This window comes from Theropithecus gelada, chromosome 10 (assembly GCF_003255815.1).
Source record: "Theropithecus gelada isolate Dixy chromosome 10, Tgel_1.0, whole genome shotgun sequence".
Taxonomy (NCBI): Eukaryota; Metazoa; Chordata; class Mammalia; order Primates; family Cercopithecidae; genus Theropithecus; species Theropithecus gelada.
In genome coordinates, this window is record NC_037678.1 from 44,149,173 (window position 1) to 44,171,576 (window position 22,404).

Sequence of the window (22,404 nt, forward strand, 5' to 3'; positions counted from 1 at the left end):
CGTCTCTACTAAAAATACAAAAAATTAGCCAGGCGTGGTGGCACGCGCCTGTAGTCCCAGTTATTCGGGAGGCTGAGGCAGGAGAAACACTTGAACCCAGGAGGCGGAGCTTGCAGTGAGCCGAGATTACACCACTGCACTCCGGCCTGGGTGACAGCAAGACTCTGTCTCAAAACAAAACAAAACAAACCCTTAGTGAGGATAGGTCTTTGTCCTGTGATATAGTATGTATTTCCTAGGGGTTATTAATAACCTACTGCTCTCACTCCTGCATTTGACACTGTTTTTAATCCCTCAGGAGAAAAAAAATTACCAAAACTTAGGTAGTCACTACTTCTGGTGAAATCAACTGCCTGTTTAGTAAAAAGACCCACAGACATTTGCTGAGCACCCATCATGTGCCAGGTGCTATGCTGGGTGTCTTAGAAGGAAGGCCTTCCAGACTTTCAGCGAAGGTGGGGCAGGCAGACACCTACCTTTAGCTCCACTTCCTTCTGAAGTCCCAACAAATTATGGGAAAGAATTAAAGGGCACAAGATCACATGAATAAATAGAAAAGTAAGTAAGAACATAGCCAACAGGAGATGTCAGCACAATTCTGGAATCTGGAAAGCTGATGGGTAATTTATCACTGGCGGGAGATTACAGAGGTGAAAAGCAGGTTGGTCGAGGGGCGCAGCTCAGAAGCAAGTCCACTTGTGCCATGAATCCCCCCTAAGGCTAAGGAAATGGTGGCCCTAGGCATGGCAGAAACCAACAGAACAGTAGGGCTAAAAACAGGAGGAATCTTTGAAATGTTTTACAAGTCTGTAAAAGGAATTCTACTCCTAGATCCCATCCCTAACCACTGTAAGAAACCAAAAGTTTAACCCGAAAATCTTTGGACTTAGCAACAGCCCAGGGTAGAGTATCATGCTAAAAATTTAGATACAGGTTAAGTATCCCCAGTATGAAAATTCAAGATCCAAAATGCTCCAAAATCCACAACCTTTTATGAGTGGTGACACAATGCTCAAAGGAAATGCTCATTGAAGCATTTTGAATTTTGGGTTTTCAAATTAGGAATGTTTAACTGGAAAGTATAATGTAAATATCTGAAAATCCAAAAAAATCTGAATTACAAAACACTTCTGGTCTCCAGTGGAACAACATGCAAAAAATACAGAACAACAAAAAAAAAAGAACAAAGTAATAAAGGGCTATAATATCCTCAGTGAAAAAAAAAACATACATACATCTTGCAGCAGGTTGCTGTAACAAAGAATAACTGGAAAAGAAAGATGTCTTGAAAATTATAAATATGTTAGCAGAAAAAAATAAAAAGGCTGGAAATTAAAGTTGAAGAATGTTCCCAGAAATAAAAGAAGAATCAGGAATTAGAATGGTGCTTGATTTCTTTCATTTTTTTTTTATTATACTTTAAGTTCTAGGGTACATGTGGGTAACGTGTAGGTTTGTTATATATGTATACTTGTGCCATGTTGGCGTGCTGCACCCATCAACTCGTCATTTACATCAGGTATAACTCCCAATGCAATCCCTTCCCCCTCCCCCCTCCCCATGATAGGCCCTGGTGTATGATGTTCCCCTTCCCGAGTCCAAGTGATCTCATTGTTCAGTTCCCACCTATGAGTGACAACATGCGGTGTTTGGTTTTCTGTTCTTGGCTGCATCCATGTCCCTACAAAGAACACAAACTCATCCTTTTTTATGGCTGCATAGTATTCCATGGTGTATATGTGCCACATTTTCTTAATCCAGTCTGTCACTGATGGACATTTGGGTTGATTCCAAGTCTTTGCTATTGTGAATAGTGCCGCAATAAACATACGTGTGCATGTGTCTTTATAGCAGCATGATTTATAATCCTTTGGGTATATACCCAGTAATGGGATGGCTGGGTCATATGGTACTTCTAGTTCTAGATCCTTGAGGAATCGCCATACTGTTTTCCATAATGGTTGAACTAGTTTACAATCCCACCAACAGTGTAAAAGTGTTCCTATTTCTCCACATCCTCCCCAGCACCTGTTGTTTCCTGACTTTTTAATGATTGCCATTCTAACTGGTGTGAGATGGTATCTCATTGTGGTTTTGATTTGCATTTCTCTGATGGCCAGGCGCTTGATTTCTTAAAGGCAACACTAGAGGCTGGAAATCGGTGGAACAATGCTTCCAAAATCCTCAGAATGATTTAAACCTTGTGTTTTATACCCTGTACAACTATCAATCAAGTGGGAGAGCAGAATGGGACATTTTCAGACATGTAAAGTTCTCAACAAAATTATGTCCCACATACTCCTTGCTCAGAGACCTGCTAAAGGATGTGCTCCCCCAAAATGAGGTAGTAAAACAAAAGAGAGGAAGCTAGAAATCCAGAAAAGAAGGGATCCAATCCAGAAGAGTGCAAAAGGAGTTCTGAAGATGAGAGTGAGTGAAGGCCCTGGAATGAGAGCTGTGCAGTAGGCTTAGATAGCAGTCAGTCCAGAGAGGAGCAGGAAAACAGAGAGCTCCAGGAGTGATCTAAGAAAACCAGAAAAATCAGATTGCCTGAGGTGTTGTGATTGTGCTGAGGAGATTTACACTTCTATCAGGGTCTGGGCTAAATAGGTGACAGATACATTGGAAGCTAAGCAAACAAAACACTAAGATTTAATAACTCCGGCAAAACAAAGGATTACACATAAAAGGGAAATAGAAGCATAGCACATCCAAGGTATAGCTGTAAACAATATCTCAGTAGTCTTAATCATGCAAAAGTATACTGATGTAGCCAAAAATTATAACATGACTGAGAGGGAGAGAGAAGGAAATCTATGCTTGGGATGTGTTTGGGAGAAAGATTATTAGAGCTAAATCCCTCTCTTCCTTAGGAGGAAATCAAGAGATAATATATAGAAGTGAAAAATCAAGAAAAAGTAATATAACCACATTATTAGGAAATGTAGATGTTAATATCAGAAGAAACAGTTCAATGTGCTCAACTGGCTACCTATGGGAAGAGGCAGCCCAGGGCGATATGGGCCTGCTGCTTTTCACTATGAGCCTGTTATAGCTGTTTGGCTTTTTATATTATGCACACAAAATACTTTGGTATAAAAAAAAAATGAGACCACCACAAAACCAAACCCAACAACAACAAAAACCTTGAACTTCCCCTCAAATTGCTTTCAATCCAGTAAAGGGCAGACTCTGTTAAGAGAGGTTTCGAATGCTCTGGGAGGCCAGAGTGGTGCAGCACAGAGGGCTGAGCGGGGCAGCCAGGCCCACTCATGGGAGAACAGAGCATTCGGGAGTCTGAGCTTCTGGAAAACAGGAGGAAAAGTGGGACCATGACAGGATCCTAGCCGTGGCCCGCCAGCCCTTCCTCACATATCAGCTGGAATATTCTAGGGTGGTTTTCTCATTACTAATGAAGAATATTTTCTTTAGTGTGGAGGCACTTTTAGGGCCAACAATGTGACTGCATGGTGGGGTTAAAATATAACAGCGGGTCTTGGCTTGACTTCAAAAGCTTCCTGTCTTCCCTACACATTTCTTTAACATTTTTTGAAGTGGCATAAAGGTAACATTTTTTCAGAAAGTCCGTAACACTAATTTTGTGTTTCTCCAAATTTGTACTATTTTCTTCTTTGAAGTGATTTTAGCAGTCAAACATTGCTAAGAAAACAGAGGCCAAAGTTCTACCTGGAAAAAAAGAAAACCCTAGACTCTTAAGTGCAATTTCTGAGAGTATTTTCAGTTTCTAACGGGGCATGTCACTCCCATTACTCCTTGGCAAATTATCAGGTAGCAAGTTTTGTCTTCTAATGCACTAACCAGAGATAATGGCAAATCAGTGTGGTCACTTCTTCAAAATAGCTCCTCGTGTTGCTGTTTAGAAAACTCCTTCACAGCTCAGGTTTTAACGCTTCGGTTTTTGGGGGTTTTTTGTTTTTGTTTTTGTTTTTGTTTTGAGACGGAGTCTCGCTCTGTCGCCCAGGCTGGAGTGCAGTGGTTGGATCTCAGCTCACTGCAAGCTCCACCTCCTGGGTTTATGCCATTCTCCAGCCTCAGCCTCCCAAGTGGCTGGGACTACAGACACCCGCCACCTCGCCCGTGTTAGCCAGGATGGTCTCGACCTCCTGAGCGCGTGATCCGCCTGTCTCGGCCTCCCAAAGTGCTGGGATTACAGGCTTGAGCCACCGCGTCCGGCCAACGCTTTGGGTTTTAACTCTTTAACGACCACCACCATTTATCAGTCTCTCTTACAGAAGCTCTCTTTGGTCTGGGATGCTAACATTTGCCTCCCCTACACCCTCTGTGAAGGCCATGGTTAAAAGGACCCCAGGGATGCAAGAATGACATGAATGCAGCCAGATGAGAGCAAGTGAGGTGGCTAGTACAGGTCAAGAATCAGAGCTCTAGCAGTTGCCATGAAGGGTTATTTCCCCCTGCCCAATCCACTTCGATACACTTTGCTGCAAGTTCTTTTTCTGTTAGTAAAACAAGGTAGATTCCAATTTCCACATTCATGACTGTGCCCTTAGCCTCTTCATTTCTGCTGCTCTGCCGTCAGCCCTTTGTGAGATAAGCCTTTATTCCCTTTGACCTTACTTCACTCTGGGTCCTCATGTGTGTTTTCAAATGGCCTTTACGTACATAAACAACTGCTCAACCCAAGAACCACAAACTCAAGGTAAGACACCACGTGCATGTTACAGGTGAGCAAAGATCAAAAAGTTAAGATAGCACAAGGTGCTGGCAGAGTAAAGCAGCAGACCCTGCGAGGACTATGAACTGGTATGTCCTCTTTGGATGCAATGTGGAAGGCATCTAACACGATTTAAAATGCAGGCTTCCTTTGACCCAACCATTGCTCCTCTAGGAATTGATTCTGTGATATTCTTGCTCATTTGTAGGAGTATTTGTTGTAGCGTTGTCTTTAGCACCAAGACTAGAAACTGCTTAAATGCAGCTCAATAGAGGGCTGATTAAGTAAATTAAGGGCACATCCATACAGAGGAAAATTATAGAGCCATAAAGAATGATGTGGGCTAGCATGAAATGATCTCCAAGATAAACTTCAAAGTCAAAAAAGGAACATGCACAACAGAGCAGTTAGTGTGTGCTGTTGCCTGTGTATTAGAAAACACACAGTTGGTCAGGTGCAGTGGCTCACGCCTGTAATCCCAGCACTCTAGGAGGCTGAGACAGGAGGATGGCTTGAGCCCAGGAGTTTGAGATGAGCTTGGGCAACACAGAGAGACCTCATATCTACAAAAAATAAAAAAGAGAGCCAGGCATGCTTGTGCGTGCCTATGGTCCCAGATACTCAGGAGGCTGGGGTGGGAGGACTGCTTGAGGCTGGGAGGTGGAGGCTACAGTGAGCTGTGGGGGTCACATCACTGCACTCCAGCCTGAGTGACAGAGTGAGACCCTGTCTCAAAACAAAAAGAAAACACAAGGCTGGATATACACAGACATATATGTGCACAGATCTCTGGAAAGAGTCAATACATGGAAAGTTCAGGATATCTCTGGAGAAAGGTTTGGGAATGGAGGAAACCTGACTTTGTATACTGTGTACCCTTTGGTCTGATATGAAGTCTTACCATTTTCCTACCTTACTCTTCCAAAAGAAGTTAAAATGGTTTTCATTAATGTTTTAACAAGGTAACACTGTAAGATGGGAGAACCATCGACACTACTTAAAAGACAGAATCCACCCACCTTTCAAAGCTGGAAGCAATTTACACAGATGGGTACTTTTGTAAATCAATGACGACACACACTTCCCACAACAGGAAAACACTGGCGTGCAAGCTGGTCCCTGCGCTTAAGCTCTCTGGGCAAAAGTTTCCTAATCAGTAAAAAGAGGACGTTGACCTAAGCGATCTCTTAGATCTGTTTTCTGGTGCAAGGTATCTCTGATTTTAATTTAAACCAATTTCATGTTCCTACAAAGCAGTGAGAGTCAAGCAACAGGCTCTAGTCCACACTCCAAAGCCTATCTCAATGGAATGAAGCCATCCATTCAAAATAATTTTACACTGAAGCATCCTTTAAATATATTCAGAGCACAGAATTTATTGAACATAATATGGAGACAGCTAGTACAAAAGTTTATGCCTTGGCAGGGCAGGTTTCATCAGGCTGATATGGAACATGGGAGAACATGCTGTTAATGGCTCTTTCGGTCTGGACCCTGCAGAAATACATCTCCTTCTCTCTGGGAAACATGTCAGCTGCCAAGCCATGGGTTTATTACATATCAGATAACCAAAATGTGCAACGGTGAAGAGTCCTTTCCCGCACCAGCTTTTTAAATGACTTCCATGTCAAAACAGCAAATACAGTGAAAACTACAGAAAGGAAAAATTATGAAAACTAAAGCATTCTAAGACATCTCTTAAGATACTCAGTTCCTAAAATGTTAACATACATCGAAGACAATAAACACATTAGAAACTGCAGGAATCTTTTTTCAACACAGGGAGAAAGACGTAGAATAGGGAGAGAACAGCATGGGTTACTGAAACCATTTATTCAAAAAGGAGAGGAAAGGTGAAGGGAACACTGAAATAGATCACTTTTAGTTTCTTATAGGAAGTTCCAAATGGCAGCAGTTTATAAATAGTCTTTAAAAAGGAAACGACAGCAACAGAAATGAGAACCAAATATATTTTGCATTTTTCTCTCAGTGTATAAGCTTGAATCACCTTACTTAGGCTACATACGAATGAAAAATATAAAAAGTCACTCCCACTGACTAATTTCTCAGCACCTCATATAGTAGCAGCCAGACAGACGGTACTTATGAAACGTTTGCTAACGAGTGAATGATGAAAAGCAAAAAGTAGTTCTTGTACACATGGTCTCAGTATCACAGACAATAAATTCTGACCTTTGAATTCACATAAAAGATGCAATGGAAAAGCACTTTAACATGGATGCTGCACGAGAGGATTAACAGCTGAATTCAGTCTATTTCGTAAAAACAAAAGAAAGATGGGAATGCAGGCAGCCAGTTCGGAGAAACAGCCAGGACTTTTTTGTCTGACATGGAAAAACCAGCAAGTCAACGTGTGAAACGTGCACACTAATTTCTCATCTTCTTAAACCCTAAAAAGCCCCGCAATCTTGTTAGCACTAAGCCTGGATGAAATTGTGTTAAGATATCTGATTAGTCTCCCTTAGTTGGCATTTTCCAAAGGAAAAAAAAAGGGAGCCTGTTTTATTTCAGTCAGACATGGCTTTAGGTATCACTGAAACGAAGCTCTGACAGAAGCTCCACCTGCAGAAGCCCAGGCGGGCTCCTGCGGCTCATCAGAATGCCAGCAGGAAAGCAGGCCAGCAAGTGAGCATCCGTCCTGCACCCACATCCATTAGCCAAGTGATTACCTCTCCATCAGCCCTGGGGTGTAATAAAGCAGTTGTAATCGGGCATTGTTACAGGATCAATGTTTCCTGGTTTAAAAATAAACATCAGCATTTATCTAGCAGCAGAAAGAGATTCTCCCATAGTACTGTTTTATTCAACTGACATCTTTTAATCAAAGCAATCCATATCGTGGCAACATTCCAAGGTATCATAATTGCAAATATTTATGGCAAGTTAGATAATAGCTACATTTTTATTGCTATACTTTTCTTCCTTCTTTTTTTTTGAGACGGAGTCTTGCTCTGTCGCCCAGGCTGGAGTGCAGTGGCACGATCTCGGCTCACTGCAAGCTCCACCACCCGGGTTCACACCATTCTCCTGCCTCAGCCTCCCGAGTAGCTGGGACTACAGGCACCCGCCACCACGCCCGGCTAATTGTTTTGATTTTTTTTTTTTAGTAGAGACGGGGTTTCACCATGTTAGCCAGGATGGTCACGATCTCCTGACCTCATGATCCGCCCACCTCAGCCTCCCAAAGTGCTGGGATTACAGGCGTGAGCCACCGTGCCCGGCCTACACTTTTCTTCTTTTTCTACAGATTTAACGCAGACATTTTCTAACAAATTAATTCCATTAAGAAAAAGAAATCTCAATTATATTCATGAAGACAACCTCTCATCCACCTCCACCGGTTTCCCTTTTAACTATTATCCATAACTGTTTATGTGAGTTCGTGTCTTTTAAATTTTTCAAAATACCTCTCTGTAACTTAAATAAAATGAAGCCCCCTATTGTTAAGTGCCATAGATACAGCTAAAAACATGGCATGGAGGGAGGTCAGGGCCCCTCGGCACAGGAGTGGGCGAGCTCGTGCACCCCAGCTAATGTTCTTGGTGGCTGAGCCTCGTGTGCTAACGCTGTGGCTAATGGGATTCAGAGGCTGGAGGAAGAGGTCTGTGAAGCTGGCGGCAGACCCACTCCCACAGCCTCCCAAGCTTGCCTCTCGGCTGATGCTCCTTATTAGGGGCTTCTATTACTTGCTCCCTTAGCTGATTTCCTGGAGAAACGCAGTGCTAATTCAGGGAGAGGCCTGAGACATCGGCAGCTCAGCTGTTTTCAAACCTCGGCAGGGCACTTCTGTAATACCAATTTTAATGAACTGCCCTCATTCACATTTAATTTACAAGTCATGTAAAGCCTCCATATAAAGCGTTCCCATCATCTCCTTGCCGAGACAGACTGGTAATATTCTTTCTAAAGCCCCCAAAGTCATTCCCCAGGAGCATCGGGCAGAGATCTTCAGGCAATGAGAAAATGGAATATGCACTTTTTTTCACTGTCTGGAGTGTGTTCAGTTTCCAACAGAAAAAGAAAAAGCATGTGAACTACAGTCTTAATTCTACTTACTTTAGTGTGAAAATAACAGGTATGGAGGCAGACACATAAAAGATGTACAGACGGGCAGAGTAGCTGAAGGAGGAAGGCTTCATCCACTCAGTTCCCTGAAGCAGATTTTCAGAGCTGAAATGGTATCTTAGCAATGCAGGCCTTACAGAGACTGATTTAGTTCTAAAAAGTTGCCCAATTTAACCTCCTGGAGCCTTTATTTCTTCATATGCAAACAGAGCCACCTACCCCCCAGTACAGTTGCAAGGATTAAGTTCAATGTGCAAATGTACTGGAAATGTTCTACACAGGTAAGGAATGGCATCGGAACAACAGTAACTTGCTTGAAAAGGTTCCTATCAGAGCAGATCTGTCTGAGGAAAAGGGGGGGGCAGGGAAGGCGTTCTCCAAATCCAATTAGGTCACAGAAACTCAATTCGCGTAGGGCATGCGTGATCTCAGAGCTGCTCTTGGTGTTCCAGAAGAGTGGTCGTTGGCCTTATGGGATTTGTGTGTCATGAACTAGCGTCATCCATCTATACTTTGCAGGGACCTTTCTAAATACAATTCCATTCCAGCCTATCTTTGAGAACACTCCTTCTCAACAGCAAACATGGCCCCAAGCTTAATTAAGAGAGGTCTCAGAGTGGTAACTTTTCATAGTTTAGTTTGGTTCTTTTCTCCTTCAGGCCAGACAGCCCGGGGCAGGGGAAGCCACGAGAGGTCCTTCAATGAAATGTCATGTCCAGCAGGGGGAAGCACTGGCCTCTACAGCGAGAAGGTCTCAGGGGTTAAATGTTATTCAGGTGTTCAGAGTGACACTGGGAAGCCCAAGACCCCTCTCTCTTGATATACATATTTCTCAAACTACAATGAGAAATGGGCCATTCCTTTAGAGAAGGAGCTGAAAATGACAAATGACATGGTATTTTGGCATGGATTCTGAGTTTGCAAATACAAAACTTTGTGTAGGCAAAAAATATAGGCACGATTTGAAAACTGTCAAGCCACTGACACATGGCACATATACCACACATGCACACATGCATGCACACACAGAGCCTGGTTTCAAATTAATCTGAAAGGCCCTTTAGCTCTGAGTTCTCACTACATTCAGTTCTATCTGACTCAACACAGCCTGCAAGCCGAGCACTGATCTCTTTCGATAGCAATTCTGTTCCTAGGATTTGTTTGAAAGCGTTTAGGTTTTCACGGATCATTGGAGGTTCTTCATTTTTCCCCCTTCTGTGTTAAGGAGGTATAAGCCGTCTCTCTAGCCATAAACTGGCCACTGGTAAAAATCAATTTTGATTTTATCAGTATGTATTACTGCTGGTGCCAGCAGTTTAGAAGACTAGAGAGGGAAAACATGCAAACTAGGAGGAGAAAAAAGGTAAAGCCAGTTCCTCACACCTACAAATAAAACAGCCTGCTGTCTTTAAGAGGTCTTTTGTATCATGCCAAGGAAGCTTAAATTATCCATTTAAAACGTCAATCAATAAAAACTTTCAGGAGTCTGTCACCGCTTCCATCTCTTCTGCATTTGTGAGCACTATGACTGGCATTTCCGAAGCCAAGGCTGCCCTCTCTGAGGTGCCGTGGAGCCAGTAACACAGGAGCAGATTGGAGGGCAGTCTGGCAGCAGCTCCCCCATGCACACTGCCCGGCGGCACCCTCCTCAGCCTCGCTCTTTCCATGCCAGTTTCATCCCGATTATCCGACTCTTAACCTCGTGGGGCAGGGCAGGCCGTTGTGACAGGCCCCATATTCACCTCCTCTTTGCCTTACTCTTGTTTTCATTATGTAATTCTAGGAAAGACACCCTAAATGTGCATGCATCTCCAAGTTCTCCAGGAGCCATGCCTGCTTCACGTTCTTTCTTTTCCTGGCACATTTTTGGCTGCCAGGATGACTGAGAAAATAACCAACCTTCCCATCACTCACCTGCTTCTCTTCCTGAGGATTTTCCTTCTGCCACTCAGCCAAAAACCCCACAAACGTGTTCACCAAGTGCTAACCTCTAGAAGGGAGAGAGACTTCAGAGGCTGATTTTTAGCTGCAACCAAAATGTCCACATCCTCTGAGAAGCTGAACACCTTCTCCTAGATGTACACAAAACTCTAAATCACATTCAAAGGTCTAAAACAGAGTAGTTTCTCAATATTCTTTTTAAGAACTGCCACAGACTCACAGGCCAAATCCCATGACCTGGCTGTTTTTGTGAATAAAGTTTTATCAAAACACACGGCCATATCCTTTAAAAACAAATAGAGCCCTGCTCTAGTGTAATGGGACTGTACTGTACCCCTAGGTATGTTGGGGACCATCTAAGCACTCTCCATGAGGGCAAGGACATGAGGGCCTGGAAGCTACAGAAGGACTTAACTGGCTGCAGCACCTACAATTAGCAAATTTTAGTCTCCTCACGGAAAATCAGGCAGCAGAAGGCATGTGCCTTACAGTTCGGTCTTTTCACTTCCTTTTGTAAGTACTGGGGGCCACATGGGAAAAAACCTGGAGACAAATTCATATTGGGGTGACCTCCCTGTCTGCACACTCAACGCAATCCATGGGTGCCTGGGTAACAACTAAGTCTGCTCACCATTTCTGTGAGTACCTGGGATTCAAAGTCAACTTTTTTCATGAAGACAGGAAGTTCCTTACTCAGACCAACCACAAACTTCCACTTCTCCTGTTTCAAGGCACCTGACCCAGCTTAACACAGCCAGGCTTAGGAGCAATGTGGCTTGACGTATGTGACTTCTAAGGACTGCCTTCCTTCTGATGAAGTTGTCCTCTCAAACCTGTGCACAGTGGGACTGTGCCCAGAACGCCTGTTACTAGTCTCAATGGCATGGTTCCCTGACCTAGAAGCGAGGCTGCTTTTTACTGAAGGACAAAGCAATGGAAGGCCAAGGGTGACCAGGTGCTCAGCTTTTTCAGCAGTTTTATTTTTCATACTGTCAGCTGAAGACAACCAAAAAAAAAATATACACACACACACACACACACACACACACACACACATACATTTAAATCATGAAACACATATTTCCCAGTGATAGAGCTCATTTTAAAGTCAACCTTCCAATGGCAAAATAATAAAAATGATAAAATAATTCCCCCCATAAAGCAAATGTGACAAAATGACAAAAGAATTCTTAATTTTGGGGCTTTATTATAATTTTTCTTTTCAAGATGCTACATAGTCAAACAGAACTGGATTGGTCTTTTATGGCATAAAATTAATTCACAGTCAAACTCTCAACTAGTACTAGAAGGATTAGCTGAAGAGTCTCTCTCTCCCACTGCTCCCCACCCCCAACTGCTGGTGCCCTCGATTCTAACCTTCTGCACCCCGATCCATTCGTCCTGACTCCAAGCTAGGTCCCCAAGGAGAGGTTAGGCTCAGACTTGGGCCTGGGTGCTAGAAGTATGAGTAATGGTTGAGAGGTGGTATAAGAACAATCTAGAATACTGACTACTCTTCATTAAAAAAGGTAACCTAGAGTTGACTGTCACTACAGAGAATTTCCCTCCCTATAACAGTTGTTATTTACTGACCCAGAAAAACACTTCCTGACAGCTCTTCTCCAACATTCCAATAAACCCCACCTCCACATGACCAGACTCTCCAGAGACAAAGAAGCCCACAGACCTCCAGCAGCAATACCAGTTCACCCACCAGAGTTTGGCAGCACACAGCATTAACTGTACTCTTGTGACAATAAGAAAACATGAGATGAAATACATTAAATAAGTTAAATATGCATTAAACATCTCTGAATAACAGTTCAACTTCACTACATGAACCAATAAAAATTTAGCTTGGTCCCTTTAAGAGAACAAAGCACTGCCATTTATTTCCAAAGCGCTGGGTCAATCAGTCAACACACGCCTCTCACTTATGACGAGTACGTCTGATGCTGCCACAGTGCAATTCCTTTGGGCTTCTGACTCTGTTCATCAGTCCCAAGGAGCTGATGGCTTGGACAGAACTGAAGACATGGAAAGCAGCCTGGGCCGGGAGTGGGCCACGTGGGGACTACTGTGTGGAGATGACCTCACTCCCCACCACGCTGGGCTCCAGCTTCCCACGGGCCAGCACCAACAGGTGAGGAAGAGTGTCATTTTAAGAGAGGTAATCCAGCATCATGTACCAAGGCCTACCAATGTTTAAAATGACATTTACAATATGCCATTGTGGCATTACTCATGGTTTCCCTTGTCATTAATAAAGATCATTCTTCCCCCCACAATCAGTTACTATACATTTTTAACTTTCTAAAAGATTGTTACATTATATTTGTGTGTGTGTGTCTGTGTATGTGTGTGCAGGGAGGGGTAATTTAAAGGCAAGACCTGTGAGATGTCATCATACATTAATTTCTTTTTACACATGGTTATGATAAATTTAAATCCCATGATATGGTGGATCCATCAATCCAATTTACCATCCTGTGCATGCTACCTCTACAAGGCAATCTTCCCAATAATTACACCAACAATAAAGAACAAAACCACCAGAGCCAAGAGCCGGGTGCTAAGGCCTTCTTCCTTCCCAGTTGGGGCTAGCGCTGAAATGGGGCTGTTGCTCTGCACTGTCTTCCTCATCCGCAGTCCATCTTCTTCCTATGGGAGCAAATGCACATTTCAAAGACCAGCCAAGGCACCAGAAAGGGGAGTCAACCGTACAGCTTAACAGGATGGGCTGTTCATGCCCAGTGTTGGCCGACATGATATGGTCCAACCTCATTTTGCAAATGGAGAAGCTGCAGGCTACAGAGGGGAAAGGGCTAGCCTGAAGCCACAGAGAAAACAGTCCCCTCTTTTCTTTCATACATTCCACTTGATGCTGCTAGTTATAACAGAAATCTAAACAGGGTGCTCCTTGGTTTCCCATGATTTACAGAAAAAAGTTCTTAAAAGGGTCAACTGGGCCCTTTGCACCCTCAGCTCCATCCACCTTTACGGCCATGTCTTTCAGATGCTTCTCTTCAACCCCAACCTCTCTGTCCTTCCTGCCTCTAATGAATAGCCTTCCTTGATCAAATCATCAATTTTTTAAATGAGAGGCACTTCCCAAGACATAAATAGACAAATCATAAGAAACTACAAAGTCAACTGGACACGGTGGCTCATGCCTGTAATCCCCACACTTTGGGAGGCTGAGGCGGGTGGATCACCTGAGCTCAGGAGTTCGAGACCACCTTCGTCAACATGATGAAACCTCATCTCTACTAAAAATACAAAAGTTAGCCTGAGGTGAGAGTGAGACTCCATACCAAAAAAAAAAAAAAAAAAATCTAAAAGTGGGACATCTGGAAGCTTTCAAATGCAGAGCTCTGTACATAGCTGGTACCTGATGAACTACATCCAGACTGCTGGATCAAATGATATTTGGAATATTAAAATGTGACTGGCCTTGGTACACTCATCTCAAATATTTTCTACCTAATGCATAGATTTCTCATTGAAGAAGCAACATTCTTTTTCACACATATAAAGATGTTTGACCATATCCCCCACCCTCCCCTTGTCCCCAAACTACATGGATATGTAAGAAATGAAAATTTTTTCTTCCTTCACCTCCACTGCCACAACTGCCTTGCACTTTCCTAAGAATCTGCAAGTTACCATGTAGATCTATGATGCCATTTCCATGCTCTCAAAGCCAAGCCCACATCCCTGAAGAGGGACATGCATCAAGCCATTCTATTCTGGCCCAGACTCATCTTTGCTGAAAGATCTCTTGATAATTACCTCATCTACTCATCCCCAAACCCCACACACCAGCTGTACGTTCTTTTCTTCGTTTCCTTCCATTCTCTCCCATCCACCCGAGTACCTAGTAGGTCCTGGAGACCACAGGCAGATGAATCCCACGGAGCTGACTCTTCCTGCAATTTGTTGCTATCTCTGTGGGACATTTATCACACTGGCTTATAATAATTTCTGTGTATGTCTCTCCCTGCTATCCCATTAACAGAGAGCTCCTCAAGGGCAGGGACTGTTTGTGTTTGAATCCACAGTGCCAGGCACATATTAGACCCTCATTTGTTGGCCGGATGACAGAATAAACCAACACAAAACAAGAAGGCAGCGTCTGGCAGGATAAAGAATCTTCTAATGTCGAGATTAGTCTGATCATATTTTAAGGATATTCTGCTCATGGGGCATGGCAATATCACTGCACAGTGATAAACAAGGTGGTGTCCAACTGACTTAAAAAAAACAGCAAACTACACCATTTATTTTATTGGGTTATATAGAAGCTATTTCTACCTATTTACCACTTTAAACAGCACAGAACTCTGTTTCAGAAGAGAAATACACTCGAGGAGAAGCTTCAGGCATAGCTTAGATTGTTAGCCAAAACGTAGTGTCGGCTTCACAATTTACTTACACGTTAAAGAAGTTACTGACTGAGGCAAATCAAGATCACTGCAAAGGAAGAAGATGATGCCATTTCCCAAATGTTGTCAGTTCTCCTATATCTACCTCATTGTCAAGAGTAAAAGAGAAGAAAACTCATACTTTTAAAGCTGGAAGGGGCCTTAGAGGTGTTTAGCAAACAGAGGCCTAAAAGATGCTGTGACCAGCACAGATTCAGAGCTGTTTCATATTGGATGGGAGCAACTTCCACACCACCACAAGCCTCCAAGCCAAAAGAAGCACCCTCTGACTCCCCGCTTCACCACTCAGTACAATACAACCTTCCATTGCCAATGCCAACTGCCTCGTCCACGAGCTAGAGGCTCAGGTTTTCTTTCCATAATCTCCACCTCCTAACCACTCTGAGGCACCCCACCTCCAAGCTCATCACCACATCAACAGTTTGAGGAGCCAAAACTGCCCAGACCTATTTAGAGTCTTCTAAAATCAGAACTATACCTGCATTAAATCAGAGTATTGGTCAGTACTTACCCTCTGAAAAAAAGATTCTCACCCAAGTGAATGGGGATGGCGTGGGGTTTAAAAATGCATATTCAAAATAAAAACTGCTATTTTGGTCTCAACATTTATTTTCAATTTACACTAATGGAAAGTGTGAATTTTGGGGGGTTTTGTTTGTTTGTTTTGTTTTTTTTTTGAGATGGAGTCTAGATCTGTCACCCAGGCTGGAGCGCAGTGGCGCAATCTCAGCTCACTGTAACTTGCGCCTCCTGGGTTCAAGTGATTCTCCTGCCTCATAGCCTCCTGAGTGGCTGGGATTACAGGCGCCCACCACCACACCCAACTAATTTTTTTTTTAATTTTTTATTAGACACGGGGTTTCACTGTGTTGGCCCGGCTGGTCTTCAACGCTTGACCTTGTGATCGGCCCGCCTTGGCCTCCCAAAGTGCTGGGATTACAGGCGTGAGCCACCGTGCCCGGCCGAGGTTTTTCTTTTTTTTCCAAGGGGACAACAGCTTAAACAGTAGAGAAACTTCTGATCAAGGGACAGTGGTTCTTAATTTACACAGATCCAAGGACCCTTTTGAGAATCTGATGAAAGCCATGGAAATTTCTCCCTGGGGAGAAAAAAACAGCCAAATACCAAAAGCAAAAGAAATCTATACATTCACTGGCTTATCAACTTCCCCACCCAAGAAGCTAGTGAAAATGCCCTTGTTCTCTGTAGATTACCAGAAAATAAACTATTACCTTGAACTGCTTGTTCTCCTCCCGTAGCCTCTGAACTTCACCTTGCAGCCTCTTACATTCTTCCATAACCTTCTTAACTTCAGTGTCATCCAAAGAAGAACTCAGAGACTTAGACACTATTGGTGTTTCTGTCTTTGATGCAGTTGTGGATATAATTTTATTTATTTCTACATCATGCTGTTCAAAAACAAATGAAAGCCTAAGTGTCACCAACCATGTAATAAAGGACTTTTTTATGCAAAGTAAAGTAGTTCTCAGCAAACACCAAACGTGGTAGCATTTCATCCACACTGTAAAATGTCACATTTATTTTTAAAATGGATCATTTTATTTGGTATCTTAATAATCTAAAGCAACTGGGCCCTAGAAATTATGGATAAGGGTAAATAATGAAGTTTAGCTGAGACTAATACTTCAGAGAAAGAGAAAAAGGGCTGTGTATATTGCACTTTCAAATTCCTGCCATGCAAAAATTAGCATACTGTAATTGTGCAAGCTCAGGAATTATTAGCCACAAATTACTGTCACCACAAAGATGTGAACATCCCTAGGATTGTCTTGGTGGAGTAGGAAGCTTGGGAGAGCAGTAGACAGCGGGGGAATTATTTTACCAACTTAGCATTTGGAAGCTGGGATGAAAGTGAAACAAGCTCAGGGTCTGCAATGTTTCAATCTTCGGAAGTTACATACTCCCCTCATTTCCCCTGCCAAGATTGAGCTATGATCCCCTCTTGAGATTTACTGGGGATGACAGCCAGTCAGTGGAGGGAGGGCATGGAAACACGCCGCTTGTCAGGGAAAAGTAACTGACGATCATTGACCTGGGTAGCAAACTGAAAACCAGGAATCTAGCTCTCCCCATCATTTTCCAGATGAGAAGAGTAGGCCCTGTGAAGCAAGGTCCCAGGCTACCAAGTCAACCTATCACAGAGCTGAGGCCAGAATACAGGTTTCACAACTTGCAAACTGACCTTCCTGTGACAGGATGTACACTGGGAAGAGGCAAAAAAAGACCACTATCCACTTAAAGAAACACGGTAAAAATAGTGGTAAATGATTCAGCAGAAATAAAATATCAGGTAGTTTTGACACAAATCAACAGCATTCCCGCAGACCAGCACAGATACTGTTAACAGAACATTTCAGGGCACTTCTATTTCCCAACTCCAGCTATCAACAGCTAAGATAGTTTCATATGCTGCATGTTTTCACAGTTTTGGTGTTTTTGTAACAATTAAAATGTTTTCGACTAGGTTGAAGGGAAGTCCAAATTAGCATTTCAGATACAGTCCCCTTTCTTCAACTGGTCACAAGTGAGGACCATCAAGGGTGAAAGCGGACAGCCTAGAGGATGGGGCTTCTTCCTTCTCCCCGCAGGCAACACCGGAATGAGATCACTCTCAGGGGGGGTTGATACAGCCCTCCAGGACACATGTGGCAATATCTGGAGACATATTTAGTTGTCACAACTGGGGAGTACTACCAGTATCAAGAGGGCAGAAGCCAGGGATGCTGCTATCAATAGAAGACCCTACAGTACACAGGGCAACCTCCACCACCAAGAACTATCCATTCCAAATATCAACAATGCTGAAGTTGAGAAATCCTCATCTAAAAGCAGCCTTTGACTGAGGAGATAAATAGGGTAAAAGGGGTAGGGAGGCTGACAGGGCACTTTGTAAAACAAGAGAACCTGAAAGCTTCCCACCCGTCCATCAAGCACCATGATAAAGGGCAAATTATTCCCTGTTTTACACTCACCCACTGTTTAACAGCAACCTATACCTTCGCCAGGTCATAGAAGCTCTTAGGATTTATGACATCTCAACGGCCATCGGGCTGCACTTTTCAAGGGGAAACACTGTTTGAATCAGTTGTCTTTCCCTGAGTTTTTCAAAGGCTGATTTCATAAAGGCCCACTTACTTGCTGACCTCAGCTTATTTTTTTCTTCAGACATCAGATAAAGGAAAATAATTTGCCAACTTAAATCTTGGTTTTGCAGGAAATGGTATGCAAATAAGTATCAGCTTACAACATTCAATTATTGTTAACTATAAACATACTTACTGGTTTATCATTCTCTGCTGGCAATTCAAACACACATCTAAGTTTTGAATCCATAAGGTCTTCCGGTTTTGCCTCCTTCCACTAAAACAATTTAAATTTAATAATCAAGATATTATTTACCTGGTGGAAGAATAACTTTCTTCCTATAACTGATAATTTCAGAAAAATACTCTTAATGAGAAAGCCTAGAACTATATCAAATAAAGAACTGAAGTCTGCTGAGATTCCAATATTTGTAACATGACAAGATTAAATATACTCACTTTCTCGAAATATTTATTACACTTCACAAACCCTGAAAGTCTTGCTGCCTGACTCCTTAAAGTCAACCAATGCTCCCCATGTTGCTACTCTACAGGAGAGGCCCACCACTGAACAAAAAGGAGTCCTCTAAATAATGTCTGGATGACCAGGTAACCTTGGCTCTCCTTATGAAAATAAAACTTGTTTTAGCCTGGGCGTGGTGGCTTATGCCTGTAATCCCAGCACTTTCAGAGGCTGAGGTGGAAGGAATGGTTGAGTCCAGCAGTTTGAGACCAGTCTGGAAAATGTAAGGAGATGTCATCTCTACAAAAAAAATTTAAAAATTAACTGAGCATGGTGGCACATGCCTGTGGTCCCAGCTACTCAGGAGGCTGAGGTGGGAGGATCACTTGGGCCCAGGAGGCAGGCTGCAATGAGCCATGATAGCACCACTGTACTCCAGCCTGGGGGACACTGAGAGACTCTGTCTCAAAAATAATAAATTAAAATGAGAAAATGAAACTTACTTTAAAGGCATATCTAGAAAGTGTAAGCGCATATTATCTGGGAGTAGTTTTAGAACCACTCTGCCAACTACCAACGGAACACATTCATTACCAAATCCCTCCTCTGTCACTGTGGCAGTGTCTGGGCTATCTCTACCCCAAGACCCATCTCCATCCCTCCAGGCTGTAGTGACAGCACCTTCCCAGCTAAATCCCATGTCCTAAGAGGATATGCTCCTGATAACTTCTCCTTTTGGCAGCCGAGGATGGGAATTACAGGGTATTCTAGGATCATAGACCAGGATAGCAGCAAGGTGACGATATAGAAAAAGAAGGCATCCCCCACCCTCCGTGCCTCCAACCCTTCCCAAAACCATGCAAGAGGCAGCTAGTGTAACACAGGTACCAAGAATCAAAAGTGGGAACCAAAAAGTGGGACACTAGGGAACTGCCACAAAAATTATGACAGATCCACTAAATGGAATAGCATGCTGCCACTCAAATGATGCTGAAGAGCATTCAGTTAGATGGAGGAAATGTCCAGAATATTAAGTGAAGAAACCACAAAGAATACTGAAGTCTGCTCCTCTGCACACACACATCTGTACACGTGTGCCTACCACATGAGTCAAAAAAATATCAGGCAAGGATCATCACTGAATGCTAAAATCACTAGGTGAGACTGCTGGCAAGCAGGATATTCACATGGTCTCAAAGTATCAGATGACTCAGAGTATCACAGATTACCTATTAACCACAGGGGCAAATGTGCTTTGTGCTCTGACACTGGGGAGAGCTGGCAGTCACCGTCTTAACCAAGTGATCAAACAGCATCACCAACAGCAGGACAACCTGGTATGAAATACCGACTATGGAATATTCTTGCCAAAACACATTTAACTTGAATTTAACCATGAGGAAATAATCAAACAAATCCACAATACGGGACATTCTATAAGTCAACTGGCCTGGACACTTAAAAAAAAAAAAAAAAAAAAAAGTAGTTCAAAGTTTGGGCAGGGTGCAGTGGCTCACACCTGTAATCCCAGCACTTTGGGAGGCAGAGGCAGGAGGATCGCTTGGGCCCAGAAGTTCATGACCAGCTTGGGCAACAGAGTGAGACCCCAACTCTACAAAAAAAACAAAAAATTAGCCAGCGTGGTGGCATGCCTGTAGTTCTAGTTACTGACTGCACCACTGCACTTCAGCCTTGGTGACAGAACGAGACTTTGTCTCCAAAAAAAAAAAAAAAAAAAAGTTCAAAGTTTGAAAAACAAAAAGGTTTGGGTGTCCTCTACTAAAGGCCACTTTTGGAACAACTAGGAAATAATGAATATTAATTTATCACATAATAATACTGAATTAAAGTTAATTTTTTCAGCTATGATTAATAGTATCATGGCGCTATAAGAGACTGTCCTTGCTCTGAAGCATTTAGGGGTGAAGTGTCATAAAATCTGCATCTTAAGCAAATAAGAAAGTTTGTGACAGAAAGGAAGCAAATGTGACAACATGTTAACAAATGGTAAATCTAGGTAAAAGTTATATGAGTGGTCACCATGCTATTTTTTCAACTTTCTGTATCTTACAATAAAAAGAAAAACATTTTAAAATAAAGAAAAAGCAGGCTGGGGCAGTGGCTCATGCCTGTAATCCTAACACTTTGGGAGGCTCAGGTGGGCAGATCACTTGAGTCCAGGAGTTTGAGACCAGCCTGGGCAACATGGAGAAAACCTGTCTCTACAAAAAATTAGCCAGGTATGGTGGTGCGCTGCTATGGTCCCAGCTACTTGGGAGGCTGAGGTGGGAGGATCACTTAAGCCCAGGAGGTGGAGGCTGCAGTGAGCTGAGATCACTCCACTGCATTCTAGCCTGGGTGACATGGTGAGATCATGTCTCCCCACTGCCAAAAAAAAAAAAAAAAAAAAAAAGGAAGAAAAACACAAAGCTCTTATTAATGATGGTTAGACCTAGTAGAAAAGAACCATGGGTCACTTTAAATTTTTTTCATTTGTGTATTTCCGAAATTTCCCACAATGTACATTAAAAAAAAAAAAAAAAGTAAACTGTTATAAAAATAATCACACAAGGAACTAAAATGACTCTTTACTGGATATGCAGTGCCTGGCCTACTACACACTCTGATAAGCAAGTGTCAGACACTAGACCGACGAGGCACTTACACAAGGCTCACTTCATACTCACCATCGTGAGAGCTGCATTTTTATCCCTATTTTACAAACGATCAAAACCGCAATAGATTTAATAAAATCTGCTCCCAGCCACAATGTTAGTAAAAGGAAGAACTCAGCTCAAAAACACCCAAGCCCGTGCTCTTTCCACTATGCCATGCAGCAAAAGCCAAACAGAACACACCCTTGGATCTTCCATTATTTTCTATCTGCCATGTTTCTTTGATCACACAAATTAACATGAAGTTAACACATCATGTTGCAGAAAATCAAAGAGAAGCTTTTCATAAGAATTGTTCTCATGAAAAGAAGACAGACTATTATCACTGATCTCTCTAAAACTCAAAAATATCTGGCCTCCCCCTTCATTTTCTGCCTACAAGTGAAACACCAGTGGAGATGCTTTTCCAGAACTAAAACAAAAGACTATGTGGCGAAATAGGGCATGGGGTGGGCTTGGCCTGAGTTGCCTTTGGTATGAAACTCAGAGAATTGCAGTATGGTGTGAGGAACAGCAGACTCAGGTGGGCAGGCCTGCCATGAATGACTCGGGGCCCCATTTTGGGCTGGCCAAAACTGGAGAGCAATACGAGCGGTATGAGGCAATCCTGTCCTGCTTTCCCGAACTGTAAGGACAAACGCATCTGTCCCTGCTGGGGCTGTGGGTTGTACTGTACATTTCAATTCAACTCCCAGCCCCAGAATGCCTATGGACTTATTCAAATGTATAAAAAGCTCGTTTTGGGGGGAATGTCCATTATACTCTTCTTTTTTTTTTCCCAAAACCATCACTAATATCACTTATTTCTTTTATAAAAATGAAGTCATCTTAATTTTATCAAAATTAGAGAAAAGTTAAACATATATTTTAAGCAGGGGGAAAATAATCATATTTACTAGAACAAAGCCACACACACGTATGTCTAAATGGGTTAGGACATTCAGCACTGACATTCTCACATGGCTCTTGAGTTTGTGGGGGATGAGAAGACACGGTA

The 22,404-nt window shown here is 42.7% G+C and overlaps 1 protein-coding gene across 3 annotated transcripts in view; it reads right to left on the reverse strand.

The window, feature by feature from the left end:
- Positions 1 to 11,907: 11,907 nt before the first annotated feature.
- Positions 11,908 to 22,404, reverse strand: part of VAPB (VAMP associated protein B and C) — a 56,637-nt gene continuing 46,140 nt past the window's right edge. Inside the window, exons 4-7 of one of the 3 annotated variants that reach the window (XM_025398211.1) lie at positions 20,022 to 20,024; positions 18,466 to 18,546; positions 16,398 to 16,574; positions 11,908 to 13,381 (exon numbers count right to left, since the gene is read on the reverse strand). In XM_025398211.1, the coding sequence (XP_025253996.1) occupies positions 13,223 to 13,381; positions 16,398 to 16,574; positions 18,466 to 18,546; positions 20,022 to 20,024 (420 nt within the window). In that variant the 3' untranslated portion in view covers positions 11,908 to 13,222. The remainder of the gene's footprint in view (positions 13,382 to 16,397; positions 16,575 to 18,465; positions 18,547 to 20,021; positions 20,025 to 22,404) is intronic. The other 2 variants (XM_025398210.1, XM_025398212.1) reach the window with 2 other exon arrangements.